This window comes from Rosa rugosa, chromosome 7 (genome assembly GCF_958449725.1).
Source record: "Rosa rugosa chromosome 7, drRosRugo1.1, whole genome shotgun sequence".
Classification (NCBI taxonomy): domain Eukaryota; kingdom Viridiplantae; phylum Streptophyta; class Magnoliopsida; order Rosales; family Rosaceae; genus Rosa; species Rosa rugosa.
Window position 1 is genome coordinate 5,958,473 of NC_084826.1, and position 18,737 is coordinate 5,977,209.

The 18,737-nt window shown below is 39.7% G+C and overlaps 3 protein-coding genes across 4 annotated transcripts; all 3 read left to right on the forward strand.

Annotated features, from left to right (window-relative positions):
- The first annotated feature begins 588 nt into the window (after positions 1–588).
- Positions 589–5,085, forward strand: LOC133722394 (importin subunit alpha-4). The gene is made up of 10 exons (XM_062149290.1): positions 589–969; positions 1,543–1,639; positions 1,742–1,833; positions 1,924–2,055; positions 2,251–2,436; positions 2,597–2,760; positions 3,045–3,123; positions 3,288–3,416; positions 3,742–3,869; positions 4,434–5,085. The coding sequence occupies exons 1-10, from the start codon at positions 751–753 to the stop codon at positions 4,810–4,812; spliced, it is 1,605 nt and encodes a 534-aa protein (XP_062005274.1). The 5' UTR covers positions 589–750; the 3' UTR covers positions 4,813–5,085.
- A 149-nt stretch (positions 5,086–5,234) lies between these two features.
- Positions 5,235–9,370, forward strand: LOC133722393 (rhodanese-like domain-containing protein 6). Of its 2 annotated transcripts, none has more exons than XM_062149288.1 (9): positions 5,235–5,748; positions 5,858–6,019; positions 6,212–6,317; positions 6,482–6,677; positions 6,849–6,930; positions 7,036–7,118; positions 7,519–7,651; positions 7,946–8,102; positions 8,454–9,370. In XM_062149288.1, the coding sequence occupies exons 1-9, from the start codon at positions 5,566–5,568 to the stop codon at positions 9,242–9,244; spliced, it is 1,893 nt and encodes a 630-aa protein (XP_062005272.1). In that variant the 5' UTR covers positions 5,235–5,565; the 3' UTR covers positions 9,245–9,370. The 2 variants fall into 2 exon arrangements, with proteins under 2 accessions (XP_062005272.1, XP_062005273.1); XM_062149289.1 differs by having other exon boundaries at positions 7,949–8,102.
- Positions 9,371–9,821: 451 nt separating this feature from the next.
- On the forward strand, positions 9,822–10,912 carry LOC133722395 (calmodulin-binding protein 25-like). Its single transcript, XM_062149291.1, has one exon. The coding sequence runs from the start codon at positions 9,957–9,959 to the stop codon at positions 10,722–10,724; it is 768 nt and encodes a 255-aa protein (XP_062005275.1). The 5' UTR covers positions 9,822–9,956; the 3' UTR covers positions 10,725–10,912.
- Positions 10,913–18,737: the final 7,825 nt, after the last annotated feature.

Sequence of the window (18,737 nt, forward strand, 5' to 3'; positions counted from 1 at the left end):
TAAAAGGAAAAAGAAGCAAATATGAGATTCAAGGCTCGAACCTTGGTTGATTCAAACTTATATTTTTTATTTGCAAAAGAAGATTTGTAAAATGGATGATTTCAGTTATGAAATATGTACGATGATGGTTCGTTAATCATAATTGTGATGGATAAAGGATCATCCTAGGTCGGTTCGAACAATGAAAAACCTGTAAGATAAAACAACATTTCAAAATTTAAAATTGAGCTGAATTAAAGCTAACCTGAAATCAGAGTTCAAAATCCAATTCTTTTGATTATTTCATAGACACATTATCTCTTTCCAAATCAGCTCATTTCCAATCTTGTTCTAGATTCACATAACCTCAGATTAAACTAATGGGGGAATAAAAGAAGCCCACATTCTTTCCAATTTTAAACATTCATGTTGGTTCATAATTCATTATTCTCCAATAATTGCCCAATCACAAAGTCGCAACCGGGGGTTTGCATCGTAATTTCCCCTTCCATAAAAACTATATACAATTAGTGTAATTATTGAGTGTATTCGACGTCGTAGATTTTGGATATATACGAATATACACACGACCCAAAAAGCAAAAAATAAGCAAAACCCAAACCCGCCTTTTATATTGGCACGAGAGCCCTGAAATCTGAATCCCTCTTTCTCTTCTCTCTCTTTTTCTCTGAGAAATTTGATCGAACACCTGGTGGGCACTATTTCAATAGAGACCCAAAAGCGAAGCGAAGAACGAGAGAGAGAGGAGCAATGTCTCTGCGGCCGAGCACACGAACCGAGGTGCGGAAGAAATCGTACAAGTCGGGGGTGGACGCCGACGACGCGCGGCGGAGGAGGGAGGACAACTTGGTCGAGATCAGAAAGAACAAGCGCGAGGACAGTTTGCTCAAGAAGAGGAGAGAGGGCTTGGCTCTATCGCAGCAGCAATTGCTCGATGGCTCTCCCAATCCTGTCCTCGTCGAGAAAAGGGTATCTTTTGATTTCTTGCTCTTAGTCTTGTTGATTTGTGATTTGGGGGTTTAGGGATTTTGGGATTGTTTGATTGTGGGTTGTTGGAATTTGGTTGTGGGATTTGATTTTTTTTGTGACTGGGTTTTGATTGGGGGAAGTGAAAGGAGTGAAATTTAGTTTCGAAATTGATTTAATTTGGGTAATGCTGAATGATGCATGATATGTTTACTTGAAATTGTGCTGTGATTGTGATCTGAATGAATGTAGTTCATAATTGGAAGAAGATTTTCATTGGTCCCACCCTCCTTAGTACGAATGCGAGAGGCTCTAATTTTTCCAAATAGAATGGGCTTAGTCCAGAAGTAGTTATTGTCGGGAAAGGTGTCCTTATAGTCTTAGTTGGTTTAGGTTTATTAGCTTGGTTTAATTCAATGTATTGCTTATTATGTTGGCTCTAATTTGTGAGCAGTTTAGTTGTTTAGGAACGCAACAGAGAATGTGTATCAATGTAATTCTATATATCCTCTTCTTGTTATCTCGTCTGATATTAGATTGTCTTGGTCTTTAATTGATGTTTGGGTTGTTTAACAGTTGGAAAGTATACCTGCAATGGTGCAAGGAGTATGGTCTAATGATCCTGCTTTGCAATTGGAAGCAACTACTCAGTTTAGAAAGCTATTGTCAATTGGTATGAGACTAGCTCCACCTCTTGAATTTGTTCGCATTCCTCTTCTGTGGCACTTTTCATCTCATGTTGTTGAAATTTTTTTCGTATTTACATATTGTGTAGAACGCAGCCCTCCAATTGATGAGGTCATAAAAGCCGGTGCAGTCCCTCGATTTGTGGAGTTCCTTGCAAGGCAGGATATGCCTCAACTACAAGTATGAATTATTTTGTGTAGTTTCTTGTTAAATCAAACTATTCTTCTAAGGTGTACGAAAACTGAGGTTGACCTCCAATTTTGTGTGCAGTTTGAAGCTGCATGGGCTTTGACCAATGTTGCATCTGGAACATCTGAGCATACTCGAGTTGTTATTGAACATGGTGCAGTTCCCCTGTTTGTGCAGCTTCTAAGCTCTGGCAGTGATGATGTCAGAGAGCAGGTTCTGATTCCCTTTTACAACTTTCATTAACATGATAGCACAGTATTAAGCATATTTTGTCAGTATATGCTTCTTTATGTTCCTATTTTCACTGGTTATACAACTTATTTCTTCCTATCACTTTGGGAAATTTCTTGTTTGTTTGGTTGGATTGGTAATTGGGTTAAATTCTTAATTTTCTTGTCTCTTGAACAGGCAGTATGGGCTCTAGGTAATGTAGCTGGTGACTCACCAAGTTGCAGGGATCTTGTTCTCTCACAGGGTGCACTAATGCCATTGCTAGCCCAGTTAAATGAAAAATCAAAGTTATCCATGCTGAGGAATGCTACATGGACTTTATCTAACTTCTGTCGTGGCAAGCCGCCCACACCGTTTGATCAGGTTGGTACACATTGTAGATATTTTTAATTTTTTTTTTATGGTTAAAACTTGCAGATGCAGTAGTACTTTATGTTGAATGTCAGTTGATGTACTTTCCTCTCATTTTGACAGTAATAAGTGTCTTTTTTTGCTTGCCTGTTTGCATTTTTTTTTACTTCAGGTGAAGGCCGCTTTACCAGTTCTTCAACAACTCATTTACTTGAATGATGAAGAGGTCTTGACTGATGCTTGCTGGGCCCTATCATATCTCTCAGATGGCCCAAATGACAAAATTCAGGCTGTGATTGAAGCAGGCGTCTGTCAACGACTTGTGGAGCTTCTGCTGTAAGTTTCTAAACCAATATGTGCACCTGTTAGAACAACTACATCTTCTCCTAAACTTCAGCCATCTGATTCTCCTATATTAACTACATAGGCTGTTATGATCTAAACTGTTACATAAGAATCATAACAGCCTATGTAGTTAATATAGGAGAATCAGATGGCTGAAGTTTAGGAGAAGATGTAGTTGTTCTAACAGCACCTATAGTGATTTCGTATTATTTTGGCATAGTTGTTTAGCATATTCACCTTGTGCATTTCCTATTGATTACATTTGTTTCTGCCAGCCATCCATCAGCTACGGTTCTTATACCTGCCCTTCGGACAGTGGGAAATATTGTTACAGGCGATGACTCCCAGACTCAGGTATTAATTATGTTCTATCTATCCACTTTAGTTCTTAACATACTATCATCTGAAATATGCTCTTCATATAGGACAGGATATGAATGTTTTTGCTTTAATGATGGTTTGATTTTTCTTTGTTATATATCAAGTTAGCAACAAACTGACCTTTATAAATGTTTCAGTTTGTTATTGAAAATGGAGTACTGCCTTGCCTGCATCAACTTCTCAATCAAACTCACAAAAAAAGCATCAAGAAAGAAGCTTGTTGGACAATTTCAAATATTACAGCTGGGAACAAAGCTCAAATACAGGTAAAAATTTCCTTAGATTGCATTTCGCTTTGTGTATTTAAATGCTGTATTCCCACTTGACTACTACAGGAGACTGCTTTTACTATTATCATTATTATTTATTTAGTTTAAACTTTCTTTTTCTTTTTGTTTCTGGTGATATTGTCTCTTAAAGGCTATTATTAGTATGTGAAGAACATGCATACTTTTCTGTTGAATTTCTGTATAGTTTCTGTGAATGGTGGATTATTACCTTTTGCTGGTTGAGTTTTCGTGATTCTCTTGCTGGACTTCTGAGTGGATTAATTACTCCTTACGTTTGTCTTCTACAAATTCTATTTAACAGGCTGTGATTGATGCCCAAATCATTCTCCCACTCGTACAACTTCTCCAACATGCAGAATTCGACATAAAAAAGGAAGCTGCATGGGCCATCTCAAATGCAACTTCTGGAGGATCTCATGAACAGATTCAGTATGCTTTACCTTTACACTGGATAAGCTCTTTTTACTTTCATTTCCCTGTTCCATCACATGCACATGTATACATACTCATGTTGAAAATGCTATACAACCCAATTCTATTTTCCATTTATACCAACTCTAACATAGAATGACGCCCACAATGTTTTGGAACCTATCAAACAGTGGGGTTATACAACTGTTTTCAGCTGGATAATAAATGGCGTATATATGCATCTCAAGTATATTATTATCATTCTCCCTGTGTAACTATTTTCCATATGAGATATTGTCATAAAACTTGTCATTAGGTGTGATTAACAAAATCTCAGTCTTATTGTTGAAATTTGAAAGCAATAGGTTGTTGCCAGTCTAACTATTGACACTGACTAGGCCTTCCTATACATATTTTTACAATGCGCATGACAATCAATACTCTCATTTATTTCCTTTTGTATCCATATTTACCATTTACTTTCATCTAGTTCATTATCTGATAGTATCATAGTCTAATTTGGGATATAAATACATTATACGAAGGCTAGTATTTACATGGATGATTGATTTGTTTTTGCAGATTCCTGGTGACTCAAGGTTGTATTAAACCGCTCTGTGATCTGCTAATCTGCCCAGATCCAAGGATAGTAACAGTGTGCCTTGAAGGTCTTGAGAACATTCTGAAGGTGGGGGAGGCTGACAAAGAAATGGGAGCCAATAATGGGGTCAATCTTTATGCTCAAATGATTGATGAATTTGATGGATTGGAGAAGATTGAGAATCTGCAGACGCACGATAACAATGAGATTTATGAGAAGGCTGTGAAGATCTTGGAGAGATATTGGGCTGAGGAAGAAGATGAACAGAACCTCCAGCAGAATGGGGATGCAAATCAACATGGTTTTACTTTTGGGGGAAACCAGCCCACCGCTCCCCCTGGTGGGTTCAAATTTGGATAGATAGCGGTTTAGGATTCTGTTTTCTGGCAGCATAGGTTTCATTACCTTGTTTCGATGAATTTTCAACCTCATTTTGATTCCCCTTACTGCCAAGGGCCAGGGATTTTGGTTTGGCAGACAGGCTTGTCTATGGAATTTGATAGAAAAGCTAAAGCTGCAACCGGGGTGTTTTCCATTATATTTTGCATTTCCATACTTCTAGACTTCTAGTAGGAAAAAACTGTGACTCTTGTGTTTATTTCAAATTAGTGCTAAGATGCTCACTTTTTTTTTTTTGCTGAGTTTCAGCTTCTGCATACATTATAAATATGGTTTTGTTCTCTCTTTTCATCTGCTTGTCTTGACTTACTGAAAAGAAAACAAACCAACTAGTCATATCGGACAACATCTATAATCTGTGTCGATTCATGGCAGTAGTGGCCGTTTGCCAGAAATGTGCAGTTCACATTGAACCTTCCCCTCCTTGACTCGGTTCACATTCAACCTTCCATTTTTCGGCCTTCAAAAGTAGTCAATTTTGTAGTTGACCACTCGACCGTACAGAATCATGACTTCTTTTCTTTACCAGAAGTCCAAAACCACCAACCAAAATGTACTGTTTCTTGAAAAATGATTAAAATTTAAAACCCCGTTTGCTAATATGGATATTTTGGCGGGGTTAATTTGCAAATTTGCTTTTTAGGGCTAAAACCAAAACCTCAGAATCTTCTTCTTTCGTGTTTGGAACTCCAATCTGAAGCAGAGCCTTCAACAATGGATCCCAATATTAATAGCAAAGAAGAACAAGAAGATGACGACCAATATGGGGTTCTTCTATATTACAAGTACACCCAAATTCCAGACCTCGACGACCTCTTCCACTTCTACGACTCCAACTGCAGCTCCCTCTCACTCCTCGGCCGCGTTCGTCTCTCTCCTCTCGGCGTCAACGTCACCGTACGTTTTCTAAAGATTACAACTTTTCTCCATTTATTAAACTGGGTTTTTCCCAATTGCTCGAAAAGGCTGGAAATTTTTGTTGTAATTGATTTTGGATTGGTTTTAGGTTGGTGGGAAGTTACGTGCATTGAACAAGCACATTGCTGCGGTTGAGTCGAATAGTTTGTTTGAAGGGACTGACTTCAAGCTTGCAGCTTGTGGCCGACCGTCGAATGATAAGGTTGCTGAGGAATGTGGGTTCACTTCTCTCTCAATCCGCATTGTCAAGGTGATTGCTAGCTTTTCGGTTTTTGATTTATTGAAGCACTTGGCTCTAATTTGGAGTGTGTGCATTGTGTGATAAGACAAGGGTTCTATTCTTCTAGTAATAACCAGTTGGAACATTGGAGAGAGATTTTGATTTATAGTTAGTGGCACTATACTTCTTACTGTTTCTGATAAGTACATGTGTTGGACTCAGGAATTGGTTACTCTCAGCTGTAATCCTCTGATAAAATCGCCGGAGATTTCACATGCTGGAAAGCATCTTTCCGCAGCTGAGTTTCATTCCGTCTTACAGAAAGCTGGTGAGTGACTTTCGGTCTGAATGTCTCATTGCTTGGTATAACTTGTGGTTTGTTTTTTATTTCACTTATTCATTGGCTGTTCTTCTGATTGTTCGGAAACTTTGTTGTACAAAAAAGATGGAAAGCTATATAGATGTAATGGTATCTTGGTGTATGTTTTCCAGGGCAATTAGACAAAGAGAGCAAAGAACACAATAGAGAACTTGTTCTATTGGATGCAAGAAATCTATATGAAACAAGAATTGGGAAGTTCCACCCCCCAAATGTGGAAACTTTGGACCCGGGCATTAGGCAGTACAGTGATCTTCCCTCATGGATAGATGATAACTCTGATCAATTGCAAGGAAAATCAGTTCTTATGTAAGTGCTTATATAAACCTTTAAGGGGTTTAGTTTCATGTTATGCTGTTAGTTCTCATAGAAAAAATAGTCATCCTTTTTCGTTGTGTACTCAGTCAGCACGCAGTGGACAGAACTATCTCCATGAAAGTTTATGTGTTACTTACTTGATATTTTGGTTTCCATTACCAGGTATTGCACTGGAGGAATCAGGTGTGAAATGGCATCAGCCTATATTAGGTCAAAAGGTGCTGGGTTTGAGAACGTGTTTCAGGTGTGCTCTTGTGACACAGTAGCATTTTGTTTTCTTAGACAATAAGATTTGTACTTCCTGATGATGATGCTAATAGCCTCTCTTGCTTTGTGAATTTGTTTGCAGTTATATGGTGGAATACAGCGTTATTTGGAACAGTTTCCAGATGGTGGTTTTTTCAGAGGGAAGAACTTTGTTTTTGATCACCGGTATGATTCTTTAGGCTTTTGATGCAGCTTTTATCATTACTCACGTACTCATATCCTCTCTCTTCGCCTCAGTTTAGATTATAAGAAAACAAAAGGGCAGGCATAAATGCATATAGTTGTATACAGTACCATTAGTTTCTGGCCATTTGGTCACTCATAGACAGGAAGTTTAGCTTTTGAAGTTCAGATGGGCATGTCGTTGTATGCATTAATGGAAAAATAATAAAAATAAAGAAAAGAAAGAAAACTAGAATATAATATCTCCAGATCATTCCAAATCATAATACTTAATTGTATTTGTACAGAGCTTGTATGATAAGCATAACGACATGATAATCAGTCAGGGTGATATGGTATTCAAAATGAAAAGGTTTGAAATACTTCTTTCATTGTGCTGTAGGATTTCAGTTGGGAGTTCAGAAGCAAATATTCTGGGTGCTTGTCTTCTCTGTGGCACCTCGTTTGATGACTATTCGTCACGCCTTCGTTGCACTTACTGCAGAATGCTAGTCTTAGTTTGTGATAGTTGCCAGGTATGCTCTTGTTACTTACTTTTGTCATTACAGATTGAGGGATCTAGTACTTTTAAAGACCATATAGTTATTTTCAGTGAGCCATTTCATGCGTCCCAGTAAATTTACACTATCCTTCAGGGTTCTATAACATATTGGTGTTCATCATAAAACTATGCTTTGTGTTGTAAGACAATAATTCCCGAAATGATCCTTCTATCAGTCTCTCAGCAATATATTGTTCTTGGGTGGCACTTTCTCTAGATATATATGTTTTAATTTTGCCTGATCCCTGAAGTTTTCAATTTGTGTCAGCAGAGGAAGGGCTCTGTATATGTTTGTGAGCTTTGCCAGAATCATCACAAGGGTGTTGGGTTGTCTTCTATTGAAAATGGCGGAATCAGTTCACTACCATCAGTTGAAACTGTCTCTTCAGATACTAAGCTCTCATGTCAGGTGCCTTGCAGACAGGGTAAGGTCCGTAATCTGAATCACTTTGAACAACCGTGTGTTCTCACAAGTATCAACACATCTTGCATTTGGATATTAACATATTGTGTGCCTGTGTGCATAGTCATGTATATTCACAAGAATCAGCATTGTAGTGTATACTCATGTATGGATTTAGGTACTTTCGAGTTTTAACTTTTTGCTTGTAATAGTCCCTGTTTGCCTTGTTCTGTGCCAACATTGGCCACAGGCCCACAACTTAGCAACTACTAATCTGCAAATACTAATTTTTACTAAGTACATGTTTTTATATGCATTGGCATTTCCCCCTATTTTCAGTGTTCCTGATGTTGTAATAACTGGTATGACACAGCTACTGGACCTCCAAGAAAATTGAGAATCTTGTGCTTACATGGGTTTCGTCAGAATGCCTCGAGTTTCAAAGGAAGAACTGCCTCATTGGCCAAGAAACTCAAAAGCATTGCTGAGCTCGTGTTTGTGGATGCACCTCATGAACTGGCATTCATATACCAACCACCACCCTCGGCTCTAAGAGAGTTGCCTCACAATTGTGCAACACAACAAGGTCCTCCTCCACCACCCTCGGAGCACTGCAAGAAAAAATACGCATGGCTTGTAGCACCTGATTTCCAAGAAAAGACTGAAAGTGGTAACTGGGAAATGGTAGATGGTCCATTTGATCCCCTGCAGTACCAGCAGCAAACTGCAGGGTTCGAAGAATCATTAGCGTATATCAAAACCGTGTTTGCACAGGAGGGCCCATTTGACGGGGTGCTGGGATTTTCACAGGGAGCAGCAATGGCAGCTGCTGTAGCTTTTGCCCAACCAACGCAAACTACACCATCAAAAACCGCGGAAATGCAGTTTAGGTTTGTGATTTTGTGCTCTGGCTTCGGCATCAAGTTACTAAAGCAAGAGTTCCATGAGGAGAGAATGATCAAGAAATGCCATTGCCCTTCCCTCCACATATTCGGCAAGGATCACGGCAAAGACCGACAGATCGCCACGCAAGAAAGCCGAGAACTCGCCTCCTTATTCGACGGCGGTTGCTCCACGGTCATCGAACACGACTCCGGCCACATCATCCCCACTCGTCATCCCTACATTGATCAGATCAAAGACTTCCTCTCCCGCTTCCTCTAAAACCCTAGTCACCTCTAGTGTGCTCTGATCTGTAACCCTTTTGTTCCCTTGTGCCCCCCTTTTTTTTTATGAATTTGGTTTACTTTTACCCAAAAAAGAAAGAAAAGCAACGCATCTTCGTTTGTCTTTTTGCGTGTTTGTCAAGTCTTGAGTCAGTTGCTCTACGTCTCTCGTCTTACGTGTCTTATCCGACAGCGACCCGTTCAACCTTTAAAACAATAATAAACTAGATAAATGAGTGTGAAACGGATACTTAAAAAAGTAATAAGTAAGTGTGAAACCGAGATTTATTACGCGTTAATTGCATCACCATGACGCGGCTTGACCGCCGAGACCAGTGACCCCCCCGTCTCTAGAAGCAAATGGGTTACACTACTCTACTCTCACAGTCTGTGACGCTTCCCGGCAGTGAACCACCACTGACCAGTCAACCCCTCACTAATTTTGAAGTATTAACGTGCCCTCCGCTTTCGTTGTTGACGTGGAATGCGTACGGAAGGGTGACGCGTGTCCCCCAGAACAACGCGTTTTCTTGCTCCCTCTGTCCACCGTCCCGTATCTCTATATATACCATTGTCTTCCTCCCCAAGACTACTCCCAGAGGACCCCATCCATCACCCCTCTTTATTTAAATCTACAACTCCCATTCTTTCTTTACTCTTTTTGATTTGATCTGAACTTGGAGGATATCATTTCGGTTTTTTATTTATTTATGGCGGCGTCGGATAACCTAGCAGCGATGGAGCCGTGGGCGTACAGGCCGGCGACGACGTTTGCGGACTCGTGGATCTCGGAGGCGTTTGCGAGGGACACTAAGGCGCTGACGATGGCGCTGCAGAAGTCGCTGGCGGACAACAGGAGCTCGGAATCTGCGGATTCCGACTTCTTGCCGTTTTTCGATACGTTTCAGGCGGAGACGACGGCTACGCCGACTGTTTCCGGGGTTTCGGGGTCGGATCCGGAGTCGGTCGCGGCGCCGAAGCTGCGGCAGAGGAACGCGGTTCCCGTTTCGGGGGGCAAGGTGGCGAAACGGAAGTCGCGCGCGTCGAAGCGGACGCAGACGACGTTCATCACGGCGGACCCGGCGAACTTCCGGCAGATGGTGCAGCAGGTGACGGGGGTGAGGTTTAACGGACAGCAGTTCTCTTCGGTGCCGACGATTGTCAAGCCCGAGCCGCAGAGACCCGGCGGCAATCGCTTACCGGGCGGCGGGTGCTTGCCGACGCTCGACACGTCGGCGTTGTTGTTCGACCACCATCAACAGCAGCAGCAGCAGCAGCAGCAGCAGAGGCAGCAGTACCAGCAGCAAGTTGTGGGGCCCGCATCGGCAACGGGAGGAGGTGGACAGATGGGACCAATGCGTTATGGGGCGACGGTGGAGGTGGCTGAGGGTGGCGGTGGCGGTGGCGTCTCTGGCGGGGGATTAGGCTTTGACTCTTATTCGAGCTTTCCCACTTTGGAGTCGTGGAAGGTCATGTAGTGAGAGAGAGAGAGAGAGGGGGGTGATAGAGATAATGTGACCGTTGATCTTGTGACATGTGGGTCGTTTTTATCTGTTAATATAATTATGTTTTTTTATTTCTTTTTTAGTAACTTTTTTTATTACTATTTTGTTGAGCACTCTTGTATTTGTTGAGCTTAATGGAGTAGAATTTTCAATTTTGTGCATTTCATTTTGCGGTTACATTCATTTAACTTCTTTAAATTAGCTTTAGTACAAAATTATTGTCCTCTTTGTGATAAAAGAAAAGAAACCCTTTTATTGTGTTTAAGCAAAAATAGGAAAAATGGCGACAAGTGGAATTGAAATTTAGACTTAATTTGGAGACCTTTCAATGTGACGTTGCAGATGACTTCAATAATGGCAGATTGAACGTCATCAATAAAAATGTGACGTTGGAGATGACTTCAATAATGGTAGATATGATGAGTTGTATTGATCTTGAAATTTGAGTGACTTCTTCTCTCGTAACAAGTAAAGTTGAAAATGAGAGGTGTTTCATTTGTACGTGTTATTTTTGTATATTTTAATGTTTGTCAAGAGACGAAAAAATGTTAGTCCTGTCATTTTTCTTAATGGAAAATTCTTCTATGCAAAGTAAAATTGAAAATGAGAGGTGTTTCATTTGTACGGTGCTATTTTCTTATATTTGAATGTTTGTAAAAGAGACGGAAAAATGTTACTCCTGCTATTTTTCTTAACGGAAAATTCTTCTATACACCAGCGGTGCAAGTGAACCAGCAGATCTCAGTCGTTGATATTTATAGGTAACATTGTTTTTAAAGGTCAAAAGATGTACTTAATGTTATCCAACCCTCCATGCTTGTTGGTCATGGTTCTAAAAATCGGTTTGGGCGCCTGCCTAGGCGCTAGGCGCTGAGTGACTGTCTCGATTTTGGGCTAGGTGACAGGGGAGATCGGGTTGCGTTTCGACGGGCGCTAGGCGGCCTGAGCGTTGGGCTGGGCGCTGGACGGACTGCTCGGATGCATCTGTTCTCCTCTCTCTTGCGGTTTCTCTCTCCTCGACGGCACAACGACTCGATTCTCTCTCTAGTCTCTCCTCACGTCGTCCATTAATCTGTAGTCCCAACATCACTATGTCTCTCTCCTCCTCAAATCTATCCCTTTCTCCCTCCTCTTTAAACTAATTTAGTGCAAACCAAACCACGCCATACAGAAAGATTGAAGCTTTAAGTTGGTTTTCAAACTTTCAACTGAAAAAGCAGAAGAACCCAAATGGGATTGTCACCCAAATTTTTGGGTCACAAGAAATTTGGAAAGAACTGATTTTATGAGGATCATATTTAGAGCATGGAAGAACTTGGATAATCAAAATGGATGCAGCCATTTTTTTTCTTTTATTTGCTGAGGAGAGAAAGAGAAGAGAGGGAGGGGGACACTGAAGTGAAGAAGACGACAATGATAATTGATAAGCACAAGTAGTGGGGGATTCTGAGCCATTGGATGTGGGGAGTGAATGAGTGATGGCAAGGATTTGTTCCTACAAAGAGGTATTTTAGGGTTGTATAACTTATGGAATAATTGCTGCTTGTTTTGTTTTGGGCTTTAATTTCTTTGGATTAACATGTTAAGCATGTTTTCCACCTCAACAAATAGGCACGGTTTGGTTTTTTTCTTTTATTCTCACACTTGAGATTGCTAATAATAAGTATGATGGTTTAATTTAGGGCTGTCACTCGGTCGGTTCGAATCGGTTATAGGTATTACCAACTTCAAAACCAAAGCTTTCGGTTTCAAAATTGAGTTACCAATTACCAACCAAAATTTTCGGTTTTTAATTATAACTACCAAATTCAGTATTTCGGTTTTCGGTATTACCAACTTTAAAACAAGTAATTCTTTGTAATTAAAATTAGAACGAACAATACTAGGTTCTTCAATTTTACAGTCGTAAACTTTGTACTCATCTCCTAATTATAGCTTTCTTTTGTATATATGACATCAAGTTTGAGTCATTTTCAATAAAACTAGGTTATTTAACCATCTTTGACTAGGTTACTTAAAATACATGTACTATTAATGTAGTATATGTAGTAATGGTCATACTATTATGAAAAAATTTATGTTTATTTCTTAATATACATGTATGTGTATTGAAAACCATAGTATATAAAACTAATATTTAGATAATCGGTAGATTCGGTATTTACCAAAACCAAACCAACTTTTTCGGTAATTTTCGATTTCGGTTTTATCAGTCTCGGTTACCAAAAAGTCGGTTTACCAAACTTAAAACATCGGTTAATATTCGGTCGGTTTGGTAATTACCAAACCAAGTGGCAGCCCTAGTTTAATTCATAAACATTTTTATTGTCCTTATTTTGTTTACTTTCAATTAATTGTAGGACTTCTAATATTAGTATTAATTTTATGTCATCAAAATAATTTAAAAGATTAAAAAAATAAAAACCGCCTAGGCCCCTATGAGTTAGTCCCCAGGCCACCGCCCGACTAGCGCTTAACGTTTTTTAGAACCTTGTTGTTGGTGCAAGTGCAAGTCGGTGTACTCAATACTCTCTATTTCTTAACACCTCTGCAAAGAGTTAATATTTTGAAAATGTAGATAGTTGTTTTGGATATGAACATCTTAATCGACTGACATGATTGAAAAAGACTATACAAGCTCTCAATTTCAAAGTCTTTCAAATCATGATGATGTCCTTAAGCTACATTTATAGTTGAAAATCATGTATAATTAATTTTTATTTTCAAAGGTCAAGAACTTCACGCAATTAACTTCATCGTTTCTTACGTTTTCATGTTCAACAGTTTCTGTACATACCGCCAATGTGAGCCCCTACCTCTTGAAGACTGAAGATTCACACACTTCCACATATAGCACAACGTCGATCTCGAAAGCATCGCCAAAATTAGAGGAGCTGATGGTTAAGCAACCATGAACAACACTCATAACGTACTTGACGTCAAAACACTCTCCAGGTCACACGTCATTCAAACCATGTCCAGCCAAGTGGCTGAAGTCGCAAGTCGCGTTCCTGATGGTGATGACGCAAGCTTTCCGCCTTTCGTTCTTCGCACATCTCTTCCTTGACCTTCGGTTGCCAATCTTCAATTAGTGTAGAGAAGATCCTTCCTTGCTACAGTCCACGTTGAACTTGACTTTTATGAATAAGCAACGAAAATAATGCCAAAACTTCGCTTTGGAAATTTTCCAAGGGAAGGAATTTAAGCTCTAGGAAACTTCAAATGATTTTTCAACACCAAATTTGTAAACTCTCGGAAAAGAAGTCGCCGGAACTAGCGGAAATCGCCAGAGAAGTCCCGGAGCTTCCAGTCGTCGATTCTCCGTTCACAGTCGATGCATGTACTATCAGAGACCGCAGGGACGTAGGCGACTGTGAGACGAGGCTATTGCCGGTGGTCCGCCGCGGAGAGGTGGCCGGAGGAGTGATTTCCGGTCTGGTCACGTGATTGGGTCGCAGGTTGCAGTTTGGGTCAGAGAACTCTGGTTCTCTCTCGCATCTCCTATCGAATTAGACACGAAGCGAAATATCAACAAATTTCAAAATATGGAGTTCAAAGGAAGGGATTCAGAACAAACTCTAAACAATAGCTTACCGAACTTGTTCTGCACACCCAACTCCGTCCGCTATTGTCCAGTCATCAGTGCACAGTACCTGCATCCATACTGTTGTAGGGGTGAGCTTTCGTCCTCGCTGCTCCACAGGAACTCTAACTCGACTAAGTTTGATTATATCGACAAGGCTGGGTAAGTAAAAGTCTCTTTACTCCCCTCATAACACTGCCATACTTGGCATTTTTGTAAACTTGGTCCAAAGTCGTGACGTAAATCAAGGATCTCGATCCGAGACAATGCTTGTTGAAATTCCATGTAATCTTACAATCCAATCCATATATAGTTGGGCAAAATAGTCAATCGGCGAGTTAATCTTTACAGGCAAGAAGTGAGCAGATTTCGTAAGCCTATCAACTATAACCCAAATACCGTTATGCCCGTGCGAATACCGAGGTAAATCGGTGATGAAATCCATCGTAATGCAATCCCATTTCCATACAGGAATTTCGAGAGGTTTCATTAACCCTGATGGCTTTTGATGTTCTGCTTTCACCATCTGACAAACCGCACATTGGCCGACATACTTTGCAACATCGCTCTTCATTCCCTTCCACTAATACGTCATTTTCAGATCCTTCATCCTTGTACATTTTTGTACTGCCTGGATGAATGGTGAAGCGAGTACGATGAGCTTCATCCAAGACCTGCTTTCACAGATTCTCATCCTTCAGCACAACGAGCTTATCCTTGTACCTCAAACTACCGTCAGAATGAACTTTCCATTCTGCAGGCGTTTGATTTAACATCACTTGTTGAAAGATTCCTTGCAACTCCGGGTCATTCAACTGCTGCTGAAGGACACATTGCCTTATTTGTGGTTCCACATTGATGTGAAACAAGAACATCAGTGCGTCTTGTTGCTGCAGCTTCAAATTATACCCTTCCATAGTGGTGACCACTTCACGATCTGCGAGCATTATGTACTTCTTGGTTGTTGGCCTATAGGTGCAGCCGAGCAAGAAACGAAGCCCAGAAAGGCCGGGGGAAGTCGTCAGCGTCGGTGACGATGTCGAAGCCTAGAGGAATCTAGAAACTCAAATCATCAAAACTTAAACCTTCGAAAACCAGAAATCAACCCAAACTCAATTCCCAGAACTCACTGCCGAGACTGGATTGGTGACGAACTGATGATCTTCACGCTAGAAACTCAACCAGCTTCTTGGTTGTTGGCCTGTAGGTGCAGCCGAGCAAGAAACGAAGCCCAGAAAGGCCGGGGGAAGTCGCCGGCGTCGGTGACGGCGTCGAAGCCGAGAGGAATCCAGAAACTCAAATCATCAAAACTTAATCCACTTCAAAAACTAATTACACAAACGGGTAGAGCATGACGAGAGGATGAGTTTAAAACAAGCTGGTGAGGTGCAGTTTGGGACGTTACAGCCAAACATAAGCAACAACCTCGTAGATGATCCCAGTGACATGGCTAGCCCCGCCTACAACATGTATTTGGAAGACCAACACCCGAGCTACCTCTCCATGGTGGAGGTCGGACTATATCCTGCCGGGAGGCCACCCTCTCATGCTCTCCAAAAGGCTTCAAGAGAAGCAAATATGTGTATTATGTCCCACATCAGAAACGTAAAGTAGAAGGAGACTTCCTTTAGCTATAAAAGGAAGTCCTCCCCTTCTTAGAAAGGATGGGATCCATGATCCCCACACTTGTATCACTACAAAGGCTACTTTGCCTCACTTTTAGTGGAATCTCATGGGCAAGGTAAACTACTATACATGTTTGTGTCACTCTCTCCTTCCATCACGCTTCATATTTAGTTCCTGTATTCTCACCAGAAACAGTTTCTAGATGAGACTCTTTTGAATTTGCCTAAAAACGAGCACACATTCCCACACTATATAGGATATGTCAGGTCTACTTGCAGTAAGATACAAGAGACTCTCAATCTTGCTTCTATAGAGTGTTTGATCAACTGTCTTACCAGTAAGGTCTTCACTAAGCTTGGCACTAGTACTCATGGGATTAGAGATAACACTAGCATATTGCAATCTAAATTCTTAACCAAATCTTCAGCATATTTGGTTTGTGAGAGAAACATACCATCTTTTAGTTGTCGAACTTGAAGTCCAAGGGAAAAATTCAGCTCACACACATGCTCATTTCAAACTCACTTTTCATCATACAAGTGAATTAGTTCACAAACGTTTCATATGTGGATCTAAAAACGATATCCTCTATATACACATGAGCAATCATCACTGTTGGAATATGATCATGTGATTAAATGGCTTCACAATGAGTATGCTATGTGTGAGTAGATGTACCATAACATTGGTGCATCAAGACGCACTTGAACAAGGAAATTCACGTATCTTGAAAGGGTACAATTATATGGAATTGAAGGGGTACATGTGTGCTGATAATTATAATGAAAATGTATGCTGATAATTATAATTATGTATGCTAATAATTATAATTATAGTGAAGAGCTATAAATAATCAATAGTTACATCTCTTCACTCAAGAGGCACAATGGTTGAGGTCTATAAAAGAAACCTCAATCCCTTCCATTGTCATTCATTCAGAGATTTGTATTTCCCTTGTTGTGTCTAGATCAAAGACACCATACCATTGTGATCAATAGTCTAACGACACTAATCATAACGATCATTTTCTATATTTTCCATCAGTCGTATCAGAGTAGTGTTGTGATATAAGGGAAATTAAATAAATTGATTGTGACCAATAGACATTACAATTCAAACAAACACAATTCACAGCAACAATAAGAAGGAGATAGAGACCTAATGTACAACAAAGAAAGACTGATAAGTTATCATTATTTACTCATTAATCTCCAGACTTAGTTTATCTTGGTCAATACGTCCAAATTGGAGAATATGAAGATAAAGAGGCTCAACAATGTCAACCATCGCATATGGAAAAGAAGAATCACTTATCTACTTACCCATGAGAAAACGTTATATACGTTAAAACCGAAAAGCCTTAACAGCATCTCGAAATTATACTAAATGAAAAGAAGATAATGCTTTAGCTATTGCTACAATTCTTAACCATATGGAAAATGATTTGATTCCTCTCTATGAAGGATATATGACTGCCAAAGAAATCATGAATGTATTAGATGAAAAGTACGGAGCTAAATCTCAAACATACATTCAATTGTTGCTTGAGAAATATAACGGCACTCGTATGAACGAAAATGATGGATCATATTACCAAAATGGAGGTATTAGCAAATGACATATCCAATGTTGGTTCTCCTATTCCTGATCAAATGCAAGTTTCTACACTTCTTAACAGTCTTCCCAAATCATGGGATCATGTGGTGACTTCCTTGACCTATGGCCAAAAAGAGTTATCCATGAACAATTTACCTGCTATGTTGGTTGTTGAAGAAGTGAGAATGAACAAGAGAAAAAAGAAAAATGGTAGAGGTAACCTCCTAATAGCTGAGGAGTCACAAAGGCATAAAAGAAACAATCATAGTCTCTACAAGACTAGCAACAAGAAGAATCACAAGTTCAAAGGCAGTTATTTCTGTGGAGAAATTGTTCACATTAGATCGAAATGTCTCAAACATCAAAAGACCAATGACAAGCGCCTAAGGAATTAATTCTAACAGTCTTTGCAGCACTCATAGCGGATTGTGAAGAACAATGGTGTGTTGACTCTGGAGCTACAAGACATGTTTGCAAGAACAAATCATTTTTCAACAACATCAACAAAAAAGCACAAGGAGAGCATCGTTTATTCATGGGAAACAATACATACATAGATGTTCTTGGAGAAGGAGATTGCAAGCTTCCGTGTAATGGCACAAATGTGATTCTCAAAAAATGTCTTGTACGCACCCACCATTAGAAGAGATCTCATTTCTGTTGCTATGCTTGAAAAGAAAGATTTTGAAGTGAGATTCAAAAATGGTGTGGTCACTATTGGTAAAGAGGGTCGAATAGTACTCAAGGGTACTAGAATCGATGATATGTATACAGTTATTATTAGTAATAAAAGTATTTCTTCCGAGTGTATTTTTGTCTCTACTTCAGATACAACTTTATTGTGGCATTTGAGATTAAGATACATAAATAAAAATAAATTACTCAGAACGAGAAAAATTGGAATGTTAGCTCAAGTAAATTTGAATGATTTTGAAACATGTGAATCATGTATCAAAGGAAAAATGTCTAGAAAATCATTTTCTAAACATTGACAATCTTCTGATTTACTTAATGTTATACATTCGGATTTATGTGGGCCTATGAGAACGAAGACTCATAGAGGAATGAAATACTTTGTTACATTCATCAATGATTATTCTCGTTATGGGTATGTCTACTTCTTGAAAAATAGATCGGATGCCTTGGAAAAATTCAAGTAATTTAAGAAAGAAGTAGAAACT